The 20064-nt window shown below is 38.0% G+C and overlaps 3 protein-coding genes across 5 annotated transcripts; 2 read left to right on the top strand and 1 right to left on the bottom strand.

The window, feature by feature from the left end:
• The first annotated feature begins 336 nt into the window (after nucleotides 1-336).
• On the top strand, nucleotides 337-7893 carry LOC144050694 (interleukin-18 receptor accessory protein-like). Of its 3 annotated transcripts, XM_077564208.1 has the most exons (12): nucleotides 337-515; nucleotides 586-781; nucleotides 1927-2083; nucleotides 2156-2324; nucleotides 3273-3344; nucleotides 4214-4334; nucleotides 4443-4597; nucleotides 5881-6021; nucleotides 6557-6655; nucleotides 6726-6863; nucleotides 6946-7061; nucleotides 7318-7893. In XM_077564208.1, the coding sequence occupies exons 1-12, from the start codon at nucleotides 428-430 to the stop codon at nucleotides 7603-7605; spliced, it is 1740 nt and encodes a 579-aa protein (XP_077420334.1). In that variant the 5' UTR covers nucleotides 337-427; the 3' UTR covers nucleotides 7606-7893. The 3 variants fall into 3 exon arrangements, with proteins under 3 accessions (XP_077420334.1, XP_077420335.1, XP_077420336.1); XM_077564209.1 differs by lacking the exon at nucleotides 6557-6655 and having other exon boundaries at nucleotides 338-515; XM_077564210.1 differs by lacking the exon at nucleotides 337-515 and having other exon boundaries at nucleotides 642-781; nucleotides 1854-2083.
• Nucleotides 7894-7946: 53 nt separating this feature from the next.
• pcnp (PEST proteolytic signal containing nuclear protein) lies at nucleotides 7947-12000 on the bottom strand. The gene is made up of 5 exons (XM_077564211.1): nucleotides 11896-12000; nucleotides 11207-11433; nucleotides 10723-10797; nucleotides 10176-10231; nucleotides 7947-9215 (listed from the first exon to the last, which is right to left on the bottom strand). Exons 1-5 carry the CDS (start codon nucleotides 11939-11941, stop codon nucleotides 9107-9109), a joined length of 513 nt encoding a protein of 170 aa, XP_077420337.1. The 5' UTR covers nucleotides 11942-12000; the 3' UTR covers nucleotides 7947-9106.
• A 495-nt stretch (nucleotides 12001-12495) lies between these two features.
• Nucleotides 12496-17624, top strand: stk16 (serine/threonine kinase 16). The gene is made up of 8 exons (XM_077564834.1): nucleotides 12496-12583; nucleotides 13199-13319; nucleotides 13495-13714; nucleotides 13815-13948; nucleotides 14156-14243; nucleotides 15158-15286; nucleotides 15390-15511; nucleotides 16085-17624. Exons 2-8 carry the CDS (start codon nucleotides 13234-13236, stop codon nucleotides 16221-16223), a joined length of 918 nt encoding a protein of 305 aa, XP_077420960.1. The 5' UTR covers nucleotides 12496-12583; nucleotides 13199-13233; the 3' UTR covers nucleotides 16224-17624.
• Nucleotides 17625-20064: the final 2440 nt, after the last annotated feature.

Raw genomic sequence — 20064 nt, 5'->3', positions numbered from 1 at the left:
CTGACATATTGAACAAAAGGGATTTAAGCATGATATTTTTCAACAGCAAACTTCTCAACCAAATGACATAATTTCATGTAAAGAAATTCCACTAGGTTTAATATTGACAGATCATGAGAGAGAGCAAAATGCTCAGTGTTGCCGGGCATGTTGCGGCATAACCGGATTTGGCGCGCTTTATAAGAAATGTTACACATCACAACTGAAATGATTCTGTAATTCACATAGCATGGCTTTCAACATACACAAACTGGGGCAATTTCCATGATGTCATTGCAGATGCCCTAACAACAGGAAGCCACTGCATTGAGTAGCTAACACCTACTTCGGCACCATCATCCCCTTTGAAAAAATCTTCTCTACCACTCAAGACGCAGAAAGCACATGCTGGTTCGAGACAAAGTCATGATGTGATAATTCAAACAGGATGCAAACTGGATATGTTCTGCTGTTTTGGGTATTTCCCGTTTTCCTGGAAAGATGCTGTGTGAAACGCAATCGACTTTATAAAACAGGTATTTGTTTTGAAACAAGCAGGCATTTTGTTTAGATTTAAAAAGGTGTTTTCTCTGCTAATGTCTCCAGGTCCACATAAGGTTATGACACAGCAGCACTATCGAGTGGTGGAGGGTGAAATGTTTCTGATGCCGTGCATTAACAACAAGGTGACATGGTACAAGATTGGAGTAGGCAGAGAAGAAAATGGAGGCTTTAATTTGGACTGTGGAAGGGAGTTCTTAATCGAAGCCAAACATTCAGGAAATTACACTTTGCTTGCCGGGTAATGCTGCTTTTTGTGAGTGCTTGCTTGTCTTCCAGCAGTGGTTCCCAAATTTCTTGTGACAACAATTGAATCATTTTTTTTTGTTTGAACTTTTAATTACAACACATTTGCATTTAATGTTCTTGAACTGTTTTTAATCATTAACGGTTTTAAATTTTTAATAATTAATTAATTCGTTTTTTTAACATTTAAACTAGGGATGTCCATTTTTTATTGTAATTAATCACATGACTTCAATAGTTAACTCATAATTAATCGTAAATTTTATATCTGTTCTAAATGTGCAATAAAAGTTTTTATACACTTGTTAACATAAAATAAGGGAAACAATTTAACTAATAGAAATATGGCTGCATCATTATTCATTCATCATTTCATAATAATTCATACAATTTAAAAATATGTACTGTACTGTTAAAAAAACGAGTGTGATATTGATTTGTGTTTAGGTCATTTTTCTGCCACTAGATGGCATAATTGCATTTGTAAGGCATCAGTGACAGCTCAGTGCATTTTTCTTTTCATATTAAGAGCTATTGTAATCTTTAACATGGAGCAACTTCAGAAATTCTGCACATTTTTAAAATTGTAAAATAAAACTTGATCCCAGTCTCCACAAATACATGCAATATTATTAAATTAATTACTGCTCAATTTCGACATGGACGTGTCTGCTGCGTTGCAACTGTACATGCTCTCCAAGTAAGGGGGTGTCATTAATTGCGGGTTGAAAAAAAATTGTGGTGTTAAAGGAACTTTAACTAAAAAATAATGCACATATTTTGACACCCCTAATTTAAACACAGTGTTAATGTTAAACTTTGCATAATGCTACTGTAGCTTATAATCGTATTAAATGTAGGCCTACAATTGTTTCTATTTTTACTTCATATTTGATAAACACTTGAGTCTACAATGCTAATGAGCTTCATTGTTGGTCTTTGATGTAACATCAACACAAACTGATTCCAGTACAGCTGGATGCAGTCCAGGAAGAAAAAAAACCCAAAACATTCGATACAGCAGCGTACCGCGATATATAACAGCAGTTCACTGTCCTCTGTTTCAGAGTTTTTCTCACAATTCCCTACTGAATTTCCAATGAAACATGTTTTTGGGACATCTCTGCTGTCAAATGGCAGCAAAAGATTCCTCTATCTCCAGGTGTTGGACAAACGCCGGCTGGCATGTTACAAGGCTGAGGAGGTGGATGTGGTGATGCTGCTTGCGGGTGCAGGAGGAAAGATCCCCTGCCCCGGTTTCAGCTGTACAATCAGCACAGGTGTCACCTGGTACAAGGTGAGACATAGGCAGACATACGCACAATCCTAAGATCTTAATAATAGAAACACTCGCATGTCCTTTCTTCAGGGTAACAGAAGTGTGTGGACAAAGCATCGTGACTCCTGCGTGAAGAACGGCCACTTGCATCTATGCACAGTTTACCAATCTGACACGGGGCGATATTTTTGTGATTCACGCTTCATAGAACAAGGAGTAGAATGGACCTTCAGGAGGCCTGTTAACGTAACCGCCATACGTAAGTACACTTTGAATTTTCGATACGTTATTTACAGTGTTCGCCTGCTATTAAGAGGGGCAGGCACTGTCACTCAGCCTTCGATCGAAGCCCTGCTCCCCCCCAAAAATTATAATGTACGCACTGTAATTGTTTAGATAGATGCCACAAAAGGCGGCAAAGCACTACTTTGGTCTATATGAAGTTCTCAAGTCATTTCGACATAGGTCCAACAAGATGGTTTCTAAGAAATACAGCACTTTAACTCATTCACTGCCATAAATTCATAAAAAAAAAAACATTATTAAAAATTAGGGGCAATAGGCGATTAACATTTTTTATTGTTATTAATCACATGACTTCACTAGTTAACTCACAATTAATCACAAATTTTATATCTGTTCTAAATGTACAATAAAAAAAAAAAGGTTTTCATACTCTTGTTAACAAAAGTGGAAAAAATGCTAAACTAATAGAAATAGTTCAAATGAATTTTTGACGTGTTAAAACCGTCAATGGCAGTGAATGAGTAAAAGTGGAAGTCGAGCCCAAAATGTTTTTTATTACTATATTATATATATTCTTTACCAATATATTTGATGCAGCCCCATTAATCTCAACAGTGTTTCATTTGTGGATAATGAATAAAGCAGCAAATTCCACCCGTCTGTATCCATCTCAGTAGGCGGCCATTTTTCCACTTGCTGTCGATTGAAAATGACATCACTGTTGCTCAAGGCTCAGGTAACGGCCAATCACGGCTCAGCTTGTGAACATCACATGACCATACTCAGAAAAAAAAAAAGGTGCGCTGTGATTGGTCATTACCGAAGCAACTGTTGGGGTGTATAGTGTTGTAAAGAAAATAAGTATATTTGCATTTTGTAATAAAAATAATAATAACCAAAATAATGTAAAAAAAGAAAAAATAAATAATAATAATACAATGAAAACATGTCCTTCCATCAGCCTCTAAAGAAGCGAGGAGCCCTCCAAGGATTACATTACCTGATGGCAGCACAGCACAGGAAGTGGAGCTTGGTAAGCACTAGGGATGTAAAGATAACGGCTATATCGTGATATCACGATATTAAAACTGCCACAATATTGTCGTCATCATGTCACGATATTAAAAGCAGCAGTTAGTTTCTGTATCATCAAAATTTTGAAGGGATTTTGAAAAATATGTATGTAAGAAAACTGGGCATATCATTACAATTGATCTAAAAGGTGTCATTACAAATTTCATTAATAATGACAACTCTTTATCCTTTGGAATCAATCACTCTTATGCGGAAAATTTTATTGGCACAAAATAAGAATTTCCAAATCCCTTCCGAGTTATCATATATTTCTTGCATAATTTGATTTGTTTATCAATTCCTTGAAATTGACAAGAAACAAGAAAAGTACATATACATTGAAAATCCTTAGTGAGTTATTTTTAGTTGACCTTAATTTAACATTCTTTTTTTTTTTACTTATTTATCTTATTTTTTTATTGTTTAATTTTTTGGTTTTATTTTTTTATGTTGAATTGCTGTTTTCTTATGTTGTGAATGTTAACAAGCAAAGTTTGAATTGATGTTCTAATACCGTGAATGTTAAAAACCAGAGTTTCAATTACAAAAAAGGGGTTGTAGTTTTATTTTTCAGCCACAGGTGGCAGTAGCGATTCAAAATTAAATTTTCCGCGTATGAACAGCTTTAAGTAGCAATAAAAGCAGTATTGGACCGTCCTTTTGATACCTGGGCCTCTTGACACCACCACTATCACGTCACATTTATAGAAACCAAGACATATGGTATATAATAATGTTTTAGGTTTTTTTAATATGTAGTGCTTCCTTTTCACTGTCAAGCTGAATTGTTGCAAATACGGCACATTCATTTTTTTGCGTTCATTTTAGGGAAGCCCCACATTCTGAGATGTCTTGTACATTTTCCTTTTGAGGTCAACTTTTCACCACAAGTGCAGTGGTACATGAATAACATGGACAACAGAATTCTGCTACACACCGAGAGCCAGGAGTGAGTCGCTGTCGCATTGTTTTGTCATATGTTTGGTAGTTTCTGATAATCTAGGGAATGCTTTTATTTTGAGACATTAATGAATTTTTCATTTTTGCTCTGATTCAGCAAGAAAAGGTTGTCATTTGAAGAGTTCATGGTCACGCACACTTCCATCATCCAGGAAGTGACGTATCTTCATCTGAACCACACATACACTTGCATGGCCACAAACGCTGTTGAAAACAGCAGCGTCACGGTCAAACTCAAGAGGAAAATTAAAGGTAGGCTTATTTTGCTTATTGACACTTTATTGAAGTACGGTCCTGTGCATTCTAGAAGCGTGTAGAGCTTTTGTTTGAGGCTGATAAGTTTACTCTTGTGGGTGGATGAGACTGAAGAAGGTTTATAGGCCAAGTCAAGCTTGATTCTGCTACCCCTAAATAGTCAAATATATAATATACAACCTATAATCAGGGTTGGGGGGGTTACTTTTAAAATTTAATCCATTACAGCTACAAGTTACCTGCTATTTTTTTTTAGTTAGTAACGTAATCCGAGTACCATAATATTAAAGTAATGTAACTGGATTACTTTTGGATTACTCCAATATTGAGTATGCTCATGAAGACAAAATAAAAATAAATATCACCACAATATATATTCTATACAATGTGCCCCTTTTATTTGCGGATGATATGGACTACAAATAGCCTACAAATAGCAAATATCCTTGTGTAATTAAAAAGCATGTAGGCTATACTGTAGATTGTTTGTTTGATTGATTGAAGGCCATATGCTGTTTTCGAACTGTCACTGAAAGCAACCATACCTCACAGTTTGACGGACGACAGACAGACAGATAGACAGATAGATAGATAGATAGATAGATAGATAGATAGATAGATAGATAGATAGATAGATAGATAGATAGATAGATAGATAGTCATCCAATGAGGATGACAATGTGTGACATGAACTTTTATCCCAGCCACAAGTTTAGCCGTGTATAAATGTTGTGTATGATGTTTAAATAGTGAATTGTTGGGAGGAAGATTTGTTTGGAAGGTGTAACTCACATTATAGTTGTAGGCTAGCGGGCTAGCTAGCAAGAAGCTACAGCGCGTAGCATGCCGCTGGACTTCTAGCTCAAACTTTCGCTCCGAGTAAGTTCCAGTGAATACCGGTCGCCATTTCCTCCTCCCGTCCGTGAAGCTTTTTCAAACTGCCCGCGTCCTCCGCGGAGGACGCGACTAGTCAGTTTGTTCGTCCCCACCTCCCCAACATGTAGCAACGGTCTCACTCGCGTGGGCGTGCACGTGCACTCTCGCACTCTCTCTCTCTCTCACTCTCTCGCCCTCTTTTGCACTCTCTCATCGGAATTGTAATCCCTCGAAGTAATCCCCATTTTTAATAAATGTACCTGTAATCTGATTACATGTTTTTTCCTGTAACTGTAATGGAATACAGGTACTTTTTTTTTGCAATCTGATTGCGTAACAGCGGTACATGTATTCCGTTACTCCCCAAGCCTGCCTACAATATAACCAGCATGTTTTGGTTGCAGAAAAATGGCCATCATCCCTGATTGGTTATCAAATTGCTTCTTTGCTGTTGGTTGCCGGCCTGGGCATTGTTTTGCGTGTGAAATGGTTGGAACTACAACTTATTTACATTTCACGCTTTCAACGTGGAAAAGTTGATGCAGGTGGGAATGCAACACACACACGCACGCATGCACACACACTAACTACTGTGGTAGATGTATGTCCAACGACATCTCTACAGATTCACCAGTAGGGGGAATCTTGAAACTGTACATGCCATAGGGGAGTCTCAAAACAGTGAAAAGACTCTTATATTATTTATATATAGCTGGAGTGAGGCCTAAAATGCTCATGTCACTCATTTCGTAAAAGTTTTTTTTTATCTTTCACAAATCTATACTAATGGTGTGTCAATGCATGTTGGTGTTATTTTATTTATTTATCTAACGTGTTTAAAATGGCTTTCTCTCTTTGATGATACAATGTTAAATGTTGAATAAAAATGCAGTTTTTTGGCATTTCCTGAAAAGTGATTATTTTGGAGGTACAAAATTTCCACCCAAGGTAATCTTGAAAGTGTGAAAAGCTAAAACAGCATAAGAATGATCATACTGCACATAAATATTCAAAGGTTAAGTCAACTGCAGCTGTGATTTGAAATGTATTTAAAATCTCCGGATTCCCCCCTTCTATCAGATGAGAAAGAGTTTGATGTGTTTTTGTCCTACGTGTGGACACCTCCACATGAGGAGGCAGGTTTGACACTCCCCTCACTGTCAGGACCAGAATCACACGGTAGGGGGACATGTTTTCAGGTCACTGCGGTCGGACTAAAACAAAAAACAATGTATTGTTCATTTTGCAGATTCTCCACTTGAACCGTTCAACTCTGAGCATGGTATCGGCGATTTGAGGCCACCCGAGGTGCTGATTCCCCTGGTTTTGGAAGACCTGTGGGGGTACCGCCTCTGTTTGCTGGAGAGGGACATGCTTCCTGGTGAAGGTCAGAGGGTCAACTCTCAGTATGCGTCCACATGAGTGGGGTCGTGGTTTCTATTGATGTCTATTTTTTTTTTGCTCGGCAGCCTACACAAACGATGTGGTGCGTGCAATCCGAAGAAGTCAAATCCTCATTTGTGTTGTGTCTACTGAATATTTGTCCAACAGCAATGCTGTGTTTGTTCTGGAATCAGGAATTAAGGCAAGTCAAAACCTATCACAGAGAAGTTTGTAAAGATGTTGTTGCATTTATTTAATAACAGAAAAATTGACCTTTGTAGTCATTATTCCACTCCCTAGACTGACCCAATTTTTTTTTATTTCTTTCAAATCAATTACGATGGTGTATGCAGGGGAAAAATTATAAACTCTGTCATTGTCCAAATACTTCTGGAGCAAACAGTACATGTAATTGAATCACAGCAAACCCTGAATGACTCACACTTTTGTCTTCCAAGGTTTTGTTGCAGAGCTCTACTCTTAAAATTCTGCTGATACGGACAAATAGAACTTCCGCACATCTCATACAGCCAGATTCACCTATGCCTTCAGTGGTCCAAAGGGCCTTGAAGGTACTACCCGGCCTGGACTGGAATTTGGGACACACTGAAAGAGCGACTGGCCAATTCTGGAGGTCGCTGAGGAAGGTCTTACCCACACACAGAGTAAGACATGTTACGAGAGGCAAATCACATGTCCATTATGGACAGTACACAACTAGCACAGAAACCAAGAGTTGGGAATAGTTGGGAATGCACTGATGCCACTTTTTTCACAATGTGTGTCGAAGTACTGATAGTCATTACATCATTTAATTGTGATGAAAATGTTAAATATTGTTGAAAAAAACGCTCATTTCAAACACTGAATGATTTTTTTTTTTGAAGTATAGCTACACTGACTCCTATTTTGGTTTAAAAACAGCGAATTTCGTCGAAAGGTGAGGGATTTTTATGCCTGATAGTTTCAACTTGCAAGACAGAGAAAAAGAGATCAACATATTGTCCGCTGGGAAATAAAACATTTCAATGTTTTTCATGTGTTAGTGTTTGCATTTCTTATGGCAGACAGAAGCAACGTAACACAATATCTTCAAAAATGTTTATTGGCCTGTCTGTTAAAACAATGTTCTGTGGTGTGTCATCATACAGTTAAGGTAACCAATTCTGAAATTCAAATGTTATATTGTTGATTTATAAGTGGCAGGCATCAGAAAGGAAATGAGACGGAAGCAAGATGACTTATGTTGTTCTTCCTCAAAGTATTTCCATTTTTTAATCAGGCATCAATTAAAGTCTTGTTTTCTGGTAGTCCTCGGCTTTAACTCGCGCTTAGTACTAGCATGTAGTTTATTTAGGAGGCAGATATTTGCATGGTTTTCACATTTCAGACTTCTGGTGACCAATAAAATGAGACACTTTCATGTGTAATTTCATAAAGTGAAAAAACACCTAAATACAATTAGAGGGATGGGTGAGGGAGGAGAGCTGGCACAGCTGGCAAAAAAAGAAAAAAAGAAGAAAAAACTAAATTGATGCGATTTAAAAAAAAAAATCTTTCACTCTTGAACACAACTAATCTAAGGATTAAGGTTGCAAAATCTGTGGCTTCAATGTTAGCAACATTCCATAGGAATTCATGGGAATGAACCAAGAATTCACAAAAGGTGGGTTCCTAATAAGGAATTTATAGTTGGGGAAAATATATATTTTAACATAATCCTGACTGAAACCACCTTATTTCATACAAGTACAGAGGGCTACCTTTGCCGTATGAATATTGCAATTTAGAAGGTTTTGCGGTCACAAGCCATGATTTTGAATATTTGCCAAATTGTCCGTTTCAACTTCCTATGGAAAGCCACCAGAAATGCCCTTTGCAACCCTACTATGGATAAAACAAAACACAATCACGCTTCTATATACATGTATACACAAAACGGCTCAAAAGAAGTACACCTTGCCAGCTACATGTATGAAGAAGCAGGAAGAAAAAGGAGCCGTGAACCTTTCTTATTGGCCATTAGACGTAATGTGCAGCAACTGTTACACATTTGACTTGAGCACATGTCGTTGTGTTTCTCATTGCTCGGCACATAGCTGTAGGGGCACAAACCGAGAACCCTAAAAGGCTTAAAGTACGCTTCATAGGACATCGTCAAAATGAGGCTACAATAGTTTAAGCCTTTGTAGAGAGCTTGGGTGTGATTTAACTGTGCCTTGAGTGGCAAGGAAAGGTTTTGTTTCACTATTTGTCTGTCTGGGACTTCAGTTTCCTCTCCCAAAGTTTTTGATTATCAGAGAAACCCTGCTTGCCCTTGTTGAAGGAGTTTGGTCCTGCCGATGTTGGCGTCTCCCTAAAAAGATTTCAGACAAAAAACATGTTAAATGCTGACTAGACTTGCCTGGGAGAAAAATGCAATGCACTGTAGTAAATCTCAATTTCTTTTCTTTTTTTTTTTTTTTAAACAAAAAAATATTACTTTTAACAAAACTTAGAATACATATTAAAAGGAGAAAATACAGTAATCCAAAAAAAGACTGAAACCTACCCCGAATTGTGGGAAAACGGCGATTGATACACTATTTCAGCAGCATTGGAATTGTACTTAAATGTTCATTTCACATGATCTTTTTCCCCACATACCACACTGAGAATCACAGGCCTAATATGAACCCTAACTTTAACCCTGTAAGCATACCACAAGCAATGACCCTAAAACAATGTATGATTTCAAACTCATCTTACCAAACTCACAAAAAAGGCTTACATTTGGCACACATGAGTTTTTTTCATTGAATAGCTGGGGAACGGTTGCACAAAAGAAAGGTGTGAATGTCGTGGGATTAGTGTAGTGCGACTACTCCCTTTTTCTTGAATTTGAGATTATAATGCGGTGTTTCTGGAAAGTAGTACTTATTAGCACACAACTCTCTGTAGAATTTCAACTATTGCACAATATTTCGAGTCAAAACATAACAATGAATAGCTGGGTAACTATTTGCAGGGGATAGGGACTCAGCCTTGCCTCGAATGGCAAATATCTACCCATCGATACCACAAAATGGCAGCCAAGCACTACTTTTGTCTACATGGATCTCCTCAATTCCCTCCAGCATAGTTCCTTAATATCAAAATGCAACACCATGGCAGCAAAGCACACATTTTGTCCAAATGGAGCTCCTTCATTCACATGCACATAATTTGCACCAAGAAGCTACAAGACAGCACCAAAGCAATACTCTTGTTTTTGTTCATTGTAGTGTCCAAAATGTCAGGATTCATCCCAAGTAAAACGATGTAATTGTAAAAGTACCTGCCAATGTTCTTCATCCTCATCTTTGCTTCTGGGGGCATCTCCTCAGGCTCACTCTGCAAGATGAGAACATTTTATTAGCTCATTTCAATTGGTGCTGTTTGGCCAAGTAATGGCCATACGTTTGTACGTACAAGTTTTTTAGGCATACAGTACAGACACGTTAAAAGAAAGGGTCACGTGCGTGCATGTGTGTATACCATTGTGGAAATGTGTTTGTCTGTGTGAGATGAAGAAGTATGTTAATCAGACGCGCATCTTTAAGAATATCAAGCATCGACCCCATCTCCTCACTTCTCGAGTCATAGCCATGACATCAGAATACCTCGATTATATTTCAAAACATAACAAGCAAAGAATTTATCAAGGACATTGCTATCTTGATGTTTTGCAGAGCATAGGAGACAGGCTTCATGACTACTCCCCTCTCCAGACACGGGAGAGGTTGCTCTTATCACTTTTGAATGTCAGATATTTAGAGGGCTTCCATTCACAATTGCCTAGTTAATTTTTTTTTGTCTTAAACAAAAAAAAATGTTTTACTTACATCATCATCCTCATTGAAAACGGCTGCCAGTCCAAGCTTTTTGGGTGGGGCCGTTGGTACAGGCTCTTTGGGTTTCTACGGCAACACAGAAAACAGAGGAAAATTTTACTTTACTGCATTGGCCTTCAACATGTTTGCTTGAGACCAACTCCATATTGCTCATTCGGATCGCGAGTGAGCAAAGCCTATTCTAACTGACAAACACTTCCTGGTTATCTCCCAAGGACAAAAAAAATAATAATCTAAAGATTAATGCTTTGCTTTAGACACCTTGAAGGCAGGTTTTTGCCCTTCCTTAAATTCAATGGCGGTAAATAAAGTACAAACGCTACAACAACAAAAAAATACATGGTCGGTCTTTGATTCAAAAGTTATTTACATCTGAAAAAAAATACATACTAGTGTGTGTGTGTCAGATTCAAACCACAAGGGACCAGCTCAACAACTAACAAAATCAAAGCTCAAACCTATTGTATGTACTCACACTTGCTCCAAGTTTGATAGATATAGGATTGGACATTTTCCCAGTGTTGCTGCTCATGCCGAAGCCTATTTTGGAGGCTTTGCGGGGCGCTGGTGGGTCAGACGGGGTTTCGTCCTCATCCTCGGAAGAAAGATGCTGGGATGTGCGTTTGAGTTTGCTCGCTCCTCCGCCCACCGTGCTACAAGAGACAGGCTTAGTTTTCACTCTGCCTCCCTCCTCCAGCGGCCCTGCTTGAGGCAAGACAACTCACCCAGGTGAACAACGGAATTTTTTTTATTTTAATTATTATTATTTATTTATTTTACAAAGAGCTAAACAACGACATTACCTACACGGCTAGGTTTAGAGCCACCAAATGTGACTCACGAAACGCTCAAATTTAGTTCATGCGTGTATTGCCCAGTTTGACATTCGGTCGATCACAATTCATTTGCGTTTGAGCATCTTAAATACATTTTCAACATCGCGCATAAAGACACGTTTGATTAATAGCTGGCTATTTTTTCAACAAACGACGGTAGTTTCGTCGCCAAACAACACCTGACATGTTAGCGCGTTACATTTTAAGAAGGGCTCAAGAAGTGACGTATTGTCTACCTGATTTGGGAATATGTGAACCAATGCAGACAAAGACTACATAAAAGCGTCTTTAGGATAAGTTAAAATCATTAAAATAGCACAGATATCACCTCCGTCGTCGCGGTAATTTTTCCTGTTACGTTCGTGGTTCGCCATTTTGATTTGAATGGACTGCAGCTACTACGTCTTCTTCTTCGCTTTAGTTTCGATTATGAGTGTCACAGCGCCACCAACGAAGAAGAATTGTTGTCTTTTTTAATTATTATTTAATTAAGTGGTAGTAAGTAGTTAAGACACTTCTCATATACATTAAACTATATGAGCTACTGTACATATATTTAATCATTAATTGTAATTATAATAATTAATAATCATTAACAAATGTTTCAGAGTAAAGGGAACGTGTATATGTATTTACAAGTGTTCTCCCCCCACCCCCCACCCCCCTTTTTTTAGCAGGTGCGGATCTCGCCCCCAGACCGCTGTATGATTTATGTTCCCAATGTTTAGCGCGAATGACTGTTGGCACAAGTGGTATGCAGCTGTCAAAATAAAATAAAAAGTATTTTGTAACACGCAGTTGTTCTGCTCTCTCAGATGCTCTCCTAGTGAGGAAAACAGCGCACTTGTGCCACTCGTATGACTCGACTCGCCCGTGGTGCAGTTACACAGTTTGGCCACCAGCTTTCTATTAGCGCGTTTACATCTGTTTGCTTTTCTGTATACTACAGAAGAAGAATGCTAGTCCATGACGTCAGAAACCCGGAACGGTGAAAGCCCGGTGATGCTAACCAACAGGTAATCTTTCATTGCATATTGGCGTATAATTTCGCGCAATTATCAGGTAACAAATGAATAAAAACACTTACATTCATGATATTGGCGTTTTCTAAAGGTTGCTCGATGTTTACTTGAGGTGAGGGTGGCCGACGTGCAGTGAGGTTGTTGTCCTCAGTTCAATTTTAGACCTGTAAACATTCATCTAGTGACCACGTTATATTTTTATTAACTCATTTAACTGCATTAAAAGGTCAAAATATAACCCTAGCCTTGTGATGAATTGTAGATCTTCCAACACTCGTAGCTACGTTACGTCTGGTAGACTGTCCCCTTAAGGCAAGTTGAATACAATATTAAAGATGTTTAATTTATTACTTCGCTTCCAAAACAACAGGCGGTCCAGCAAGGCCTTCTCTTTTGGCCTAAATACTATCGGAATCATTGACATACATTTACAACCTAAATTCTTATGTTTTTCATTAACCTTTGTGTTTTTTTTCCACCCAACTTTTAGTTCTTTTCATATTTCTTTTGCACATTTTTTCTTCGCTGCACTCCCTCCAGGACTTGCATGTTGACTAAATTGTGTTAATTTCCTTCTTTCTAATTATGCTTTTATATTTATGTTCACAGGCTAGTTTTTTAAATAATATAATGTTCCAGTCAAAATGGGGCAGGCTATGTGCATCTGCTCCCGTGGCTCCATCACCATTGATAGCAAAAAATACTACTTCTTGCAGAAACTTGATGAGGGGTAAGATTACATGTATGGTGCATTTTAGATGCAAACACACATAAGTCTGCATTGGTATTATATATATATATATATATATATATATATATATATATATATATATATGTATGTATTCATTTATTTATTTTGGACAAACATTGCCTTTTAACAAAAAGCCAAATTCTTCTTTATCCAGTGGTTTCAGTTATGTGGACCTCGTTGAGGGGGTAAAGGATGGTCGCTTCTATGCCCTGAAGAGGATCCTGTGTCATGATCGAGAAGGCCGCCAGGAGGCCCAGACAGAAATGGAGATGCATCAGATGTTTAATCACCCAAATATACTTACCCTTGTGGCGCACACCTTTGTTGAACGTAACGGGAAGAGTGAAGCCTGGCTGCTTCTGCCTTACATAAGTGTAAGTTGCATCTACGTTTTTTTTGCAAAGTAATAACCATTTGGCAAACACGTGATTAAACTGCCCCCCCCCCCCCCCCCCCAAACACGCACACAAACAGAAGGGTAGTCTGTGGTCGGTTCTGGAGAAGCTTCGAGAAAAAGGGAGCTACATGCCCGAAAAACAGATTTTAAAAATCTTTCGTGGGATCTGTTCAGGACTCAAGGCCATCCATGACAAAGGTTATGCTCACCGGTAAGAACTTTTTATACAACCGTGCAACTAAATACAGTGGTACTTTGACTATTTTCTCATTATTATTTTCCTCAGAAATTTTATTTCAAATGGAATAAAAGTATTGAATTTAACTTGTCTTAAGATGTAGGATCCCTGGTCAAAGTACCTCTGCAATCTTTCATTTTAGTCTGAAAATGTTGATTCCTCTGGATGTGTTTTGCTCAGAGATCTTAAACCTACAAATGTGCTTCTGAATGAGGATGACAGTCCCGTCTTGATGGATCTGGGCTCTATGAACATAGCCCACGTTGAGGTAAGAGTCTTTTACCATTTCGAACAATTATGAGAATATTTGATGGACATATCCCAAAACACACTTAATTTCCCTAAAGTGTGTAATTAAGATACTGTCTACTGGTTTGTGACGCATCTTGACAAACTGGTTGGATTAGGTAACCTGCTTCATAGTGTTTACCGAGCAAAATTGTGGATAATAGATCATGTTCAGCCATTCACAATAAGTGGCAAGTTTTGGAATTAAAGTTATGAGAAGTATTCACATTTTAGGGCCTGATTTACTAACATCGTAAATAGCAGACTTTACTAAATTGCATGTCTTGTGTGGTCAAATGTTTTTTTTTTTACCATAGACAATTTGGGAGAGCACCGCAAATGCAATATGAAGTTTGAAGTGATGGAATTAGAATTGTGAGTGGAAGAGGCAAACGTTTGTTATGAGCCCTTTTGAATCACTCATAACTTGCACGTTAAGTTCCGTCCAAACTTCTGCTCTATCTTTTTATTTAGTGTCTGCTATGCTAACATTAACTACCCCGAGTTATACCTTTTATCCTACCGTGGTAAAGTGGGTTTACACAGCCTAAATGATGCCTCTGTATTTTTCCTATTTATGACTCTGTCTGCAGTCTTAACTAGCATGATCTAGTGTGAGCAAGCTTAGAGTGTAGTAGATAGAGAAATTCAAGGCCGTAGCAGTGGAAAGTTACGAAGAGTAAACAACTGAGGCTCCAGGCTGGGCCTGTCTAAGACATGTGCCTGAAGGATGCCTGACATTATATTCCATCCACTGTACCAGCTTTTTGCACGTTGCAACGCAATCGCTGGTGCTCCCGGCAAGTAGGTTTGGAAAATGGATGGATGGAAGTTGCATGCACTCTTGGGCTCCCCCGCAAACACTTTATTTCTACATTTGGGACTCAATTCCAGGTCCGGGGATCCAGAGAAGCAATGACTTTACAGGATTGGGCCGCCCAGCGATGCACCATTTCCTACCGTGCACCTGAACTCTTCAATGTGGAGAGCTACTGTGTTGTTGATGAGCGCACAGATATTTGGGTAACACCCGATATTTGACTTTTAGTTGGTGAATCTTATTAACTTTTGTGACTTTGTCAAAAGCGCCCTCTCCCTTATTTTGCTTCTTTCTGTACTCATCCAGTCACTGGGCTGTGTGTTATACTGCATGATGGTGCTGGAGGGACCCTACGACCTCGTGTTTCAGAGAGGCGATAGTGTCGCCTTGGCAGTCCAGAACCCCGTGGTCATACCACAGCCCTGCAGGTGAGTTGTCATCACTGTTAACACTGGGGTTAGTTCATTAGCTTGACACGATGATTAAATTACAAAAAAAACGGATTAACTTCTGTCACGCTTCCATGTTGTGGTGTGTCCCTGGAGGTTGGAACTCTGGAAAACTAGATAGATGGATGGATAGATGGACCGGACCGGACGTAGTCTTATACTTAATACAATGGTGCCTTAAGATACTGTATGAGTATCTCAAATCATCTTTTCCCATTATTTTTTTTATTTATTTTTTTTTCTGGGAGATCTCAGTATTGATCATTTGAAATGTCATCATCATTGTTCTCCCTTTTTTTTTTTTTTTTTTTTTTTTTTTTCTGTGTGTTTGTGCATCTTTTCCCATTAAAATGAATGGGGATGCTGATAATCCGTTCCAGCTTTGACCCCCCCCCCCCCAAAAAAAAAAAAATGTTTGTTTGTTTAATAAGGAAAAATAGCATTCTATTTAAGAAAATTGTATAAAGATGGCGTACAGTGGCCCTCCACATACTTGTGGCTCGGCACAGATTTACCAAATAGCATTTCTTTGTTTAAATGTGTCTCCTGCAGTTACTCAGAGGGTCTGCAGTTGCTGCTCAGCTCCATAATGGTATCCAACGCCCAGGAGAGACCGAACATCTACTGGGTTCTTGAGCAGGTACAGGACCTGCAGAGTTGCAGCCCCAACACCCAAACCAACACGGTCTAAAAGGACTTTTGCACACATTGAGGAATAGTTGCTATTTTACGCCCAGAAATGGAAATCTTTAATTTATTAACGAGTGTAAAGGTGAAAATAAGGATATACTGTATATTTAGTCTGGGAGGTTAGGTGACATTTTAACTTTTCAATGGTTTACTGCTTCACACACAATTTGTGCTGGGCAGACAGGCTTACAATATTATCAAAAGGCCTTTAATAGAATCTCCATTCCCTGCTTTTGCTTTCCATTGTATTTGCTTTTGCAAAATTGTTCTAATGTGCCTTATGTGCTCAAATAAGGTAGTTACAAGCTGGAAACACAACATAGAGATCAACATAGAGAAGTTTTCCACACATTGTCGGAATCTGTTTGCAGGCGCCTAATAGCTCGACAATGATCAATATTTGTATTATTGATGCTATTGTGCTTTGTTGAATCCAGATGATCAGAAAGCTCGGTAATTGGTGAGCAGATAAGCAGATTTCCCAACAGGACCAACTGTTGTTTCAAATATATTTTTTATTATTTCTATTTGAACTGGTGCATGGAGATTAATTTGTAACGGTTTGTTAAATGGTCGTGTGGATGAAAGTATTGAGATTGACGTTCTGTGCTAAAAGAAAGAGGTTAGATTGGATGTCACCTTATTAATTGTATTATTACTTAATAATATTTGCATTTCTTAGTTGTGGCCTGTAACGTGTTTACACACGTGTACTATAATGAGTACAACAGTATCAGTCAACTTCACAACTGCACTTAAGTAGCAGAGCCTTATTGCATTGCCACTTGTGACCACGCGGTGGCGGTGCATCATCAGAGGTGAGATATTACTCTTCCACAAGTCACAAATTAAGCTTTCAATCGTTTTGATAATAACGTGAGACATTTTAACTGTAACCTTAACGTCATGCTACATCCCACGTTTGTGTTCATGTTAAGTGAAGACTTGCATTCATGTGTGATTTTTAGACACTTTTGTTCTCTCAGGGCTCGCCCTCAATGGGCCTCTGTCACTCTTTTACTAGATGCTAATGGTACTTTTTTTTTGTATTATTTGCAGTGGCAACCTGCCCTTGTCTGTAAATGAAAACTATTTAATTATTTCAATGGTAATTATCACTTTGTTTCACTAATTGTGTGAAAGTCAATGTTTAATATTCCTGTAATGATAACCATGAATAGTGGGTGTTGTTTGTGGAAAATGATATCAGACTAATGCTATCGTTTTTTTTCAGTTGTACATTTTTTGGGATGTTATAAAGCAATTGAATGGCAGGCAATGCATGAGTACACATGAAGACAAAGTTGTTTGTAGCATTCCATTAAAGAAATAAATACCTACAAATGTCACAGAAATAGCTTGAAACTGACAAAAGTTTTAAATAAACATTTACTGAAAAGTATCTAATGAAACCTCTGGCATTGCTTTATTTTATTTTATAACTGCATTCTTTTAAAAAATCAATATTGGCCAAATATGGGAGTACCACTTGGTTTCCTTTCGACTTGCGCTTTTAACTTAATATTTTGCTACACAACCATTTGTGGTGAACGCTGCAATCCATCAGAGGATTTCTGTTCACCCATCGACAAGTGTTTTGGCACACTCCCCAATCAGCAAATGTCCAGCTTTCGCAGGTTTAAAGGGGTGCCTTCTCCAGACAGCTTGCTTGGCTTCTTTCAATGACATTCAATACCGGTAGAACAGTTAAAAAAAAAATAAAAATAATAATAATTACAATAGTGCAGTGTTTTGATTTCAGCCATTCCTGACTATTTTTTTGTTATGTGTTTTGCTTTCTGACTTGATCGTTTCAATATGTCATATTTTCATTGTACCCTGTACAAATTCAAGACATGTATTTCATTATAGGTACTTTGTTCTTTTCTCTGTGTGCTTCATGTTTACATCCGTAAACATTGAGCTGATGTGACTTGCCAAAAAGCAAATTCCAGTCTCTTTAGTTTCAACAATGACCATTGTGGCGTTTCTTGATTTAAAGGAGGAGTGCCAGCAATTTTGCCTGTGTGCGTGTGTATCTATATACTGTATGTATGCTAGAAATGTTAGTTTTTAGTCCCCAGCAAATGTTTATTGAAATTGAAATTCCATGCAAAAGCAATTTTAAACACACAAAAAATGTACTCCAAATATCAGAAAGAAGGTAGAGCATTTGTTTTAAATAGTATACGTTTGTAAAAATGAAAAAGCTTGACTTTTTTGGGGTGAATCATTTACACCCATTATGAAAAATACGTTTTTAAACATATATATGTATGATATAAAATCTGTATACACAAAGGTAATGTTATAATAGTAAGATTTTCATAATTTGTATGATTATTTTCACAATCTCGTAAAATTACACTGCATCAGGTGTTTTGAATATTTTAGCCCTCTCTGAAACCTAATGAACTAAAATAGGTATGGGGGGGTACTGATACCAGATATGATATCAGTGCTGATACCAGCATTATGTTAAGTTATTGATATTTGTGATGGTAGCCGACGATACCCGAATTGGCCGTGCTCTTGTGGCCATTTTACGATGAGCAACTAGAAATTAGAAGAATATAAAATTGCCATTCATTTCAATGCAATTTTAAGGAAAAATTCTATGTTGGGATATATATATCTTTCTTTAAAATGTTCTGTCATTAAGGGAATTTTATGTACCGCTAGAAGTGGTAAGGATAATTACTCAAAAGGTATTCGTACCTTTTCAGTCTGAAAAAAAGGGTATAGAACATCCCAACAATAAATAAGTATGCCAAATAATTCCGAATAGCTCTTAGACATGGTACTGTTTTTGACTAGATTCAACACTAGAAACCAAATGAATCAATCATCACGTTACATCATCAGCGTGTGTGCCCATTCAGAAACATTAAATCAACAATATGGCAAATGTCCATCTAACATATGGTGGAAGCAATTATGTTAAAAGTAAATGAAAACATGCGATTTGGGCACATTTCAAATTGCTAGTGTATAGAATAAATCTTCTTGCAGGGTTTTTTGTCATATTGCTTTAGTCTTGAATGAAAAGTGCCCTTTTATTACCTCGGTTATATTTGTTTTGGTGTGCACAGTCCTTGACAACAAAAATGAAACTGGACCCCCGGCTGGATTTATGACCCTCACATCCACCCAGATCAGTCAGATGTCGCATTTATACTGCTGCCCCGATTACATTCCAAGGCACAAACACACACAAATGACAAGCCGTAAATGACCAGCCGTAAAAAAAAAAAAAGGGGGGGGGGGGAGGGAGTATTTACAGTGCATGTGCCTTTTTTATTTACAAACATTAGATAGAATTCATTACACTTGAAATAATCATATCGCAGATGATATCTTCCCCAGGTGCCCCCACAAACCCCAGACTCCCCTGGGCCCCAATTTATCTCCCACACACATTTCTATTGACTCTCAAGCGCCGGCAGAAGTGATGTCATACAATACAAGCGCAAGGTCAACCTTCATTTGAGTGCCACTTTCAAAGGGATTTTTCACATTATCCAGTTAATCTGAGTTTGCGTTTCATTCCTGCAACTGACTGCAACTCTCACGCCGTAAACTATCCACGGGGTTTATTGATTTGCCATGAATCAATTAGTGAGATGTTTAATTAGCAAAGCATTATGGGTCAGTGCTAAACCGCTCCTAGTCAGCCTCTTTCATCTTGACACGTACGTTGGGATGCATTGCAGGTGTCACTTTCCCAGTACATTCAATTCACAAAGAAATGTTCCGAGACCTCTTTGAAGTTTCCGCCAAATAAAAGATCCTATTTATTTAATGTTTAATTTGCAAAGACCTAAAACTTGCGCTTGTCACTC

Source organism: Vanacampus margaritifer, chromosome 4 (assembly GCF_051991255.1).
Source record: "Vanacampus margaritifer isolate UIUO_Vmar chromosome 4, RoL_Vmar_1.0, whole genome shotgun sequence".
Lineage (NCBI taxonomy): Eukaryota > Metazoa > Chordata > Actinopteri > Syngnathiformes > Syngnathidae > Vanacampus > Vanacampus margaritifer.
Note: the sequence above shows the minus strand (reverse complement) of the source record. Positions and strands in the feature narration are given on the sequence as shown.

What these genes read in the sequence shown, in the direction of transcription:
- LOC144050694 (XM_077564208.1), top strand. Translation starts at nt 428, where the DNA reads ATGCAAACTGGATATGTTCTGCTGTTTTGGGTATTTCCCGTTTTCCTG. An exon ending in CAATCGACTTTATAAAACAG is followed by an intron (nt 516 to 585) that starts GTATTTGTTTTG and finishes TAATGTCTCCAG; the next exon opens with GTCCACATAAGGTTATGACA. An exon ending in GGACATGCTTCCTGGTGAAG is followed by an intron (nt 6,864 to 6,945) that starts GTCAGAGGGTCA and finishes TTTGCTCGGCAG; the next exon opens with CCTACACAAACGATGTGGTG.
- stk16 (XM_077564834.1), top strand. Translation starts at nt 13,234, where the DNA reads ATGGGGCAGGCTATGTGCATCTGCTCCCGTGGCTCCATCACCATTGAT. An exon ending in TTGCAGAAACTTGATGAGGG is followed by an intron (nt 13,320 to 13,494) that starts GTAAGATTACAT and finishes TTCTTTATCCAG; the next exon opens with TGGTTTCAGTTATGTGGACC. An exon ending in ATGAGCGCACAGATATTTGG is followed by an intron (nt 15,287 to 15,389) that starts GTAACACCCGAT and finishes GTACTCATCCAG; the next exon opens with TCACTGGGCTGTGTGTTATA.
- pcnp (XM_077564211.1), bottom strand. Translation starts at nt 11,941, where the DNA reads ATGGCGAACCACGAACGTAACAGGAAAAATTACCGCGACGACGGAG. An exon ending in CTATCAAACTTGGAGCAAGT is followed by an intron (nt 10,798 to 11,206) that starts GTGAGTACATAC and finishes GTGTTGCCGTAG; the next exon opens with AAACCCAAAGAGCCTGTACC. An exon ending in AGGATGAAGAACATTGGCAG is followed by an intron (nt 9,216 to 10,175) that starts GTACTTTTACAA and finishes AAATCTTTTTAG; the next exon opens with GGAGACGCCAACATCGGCAG.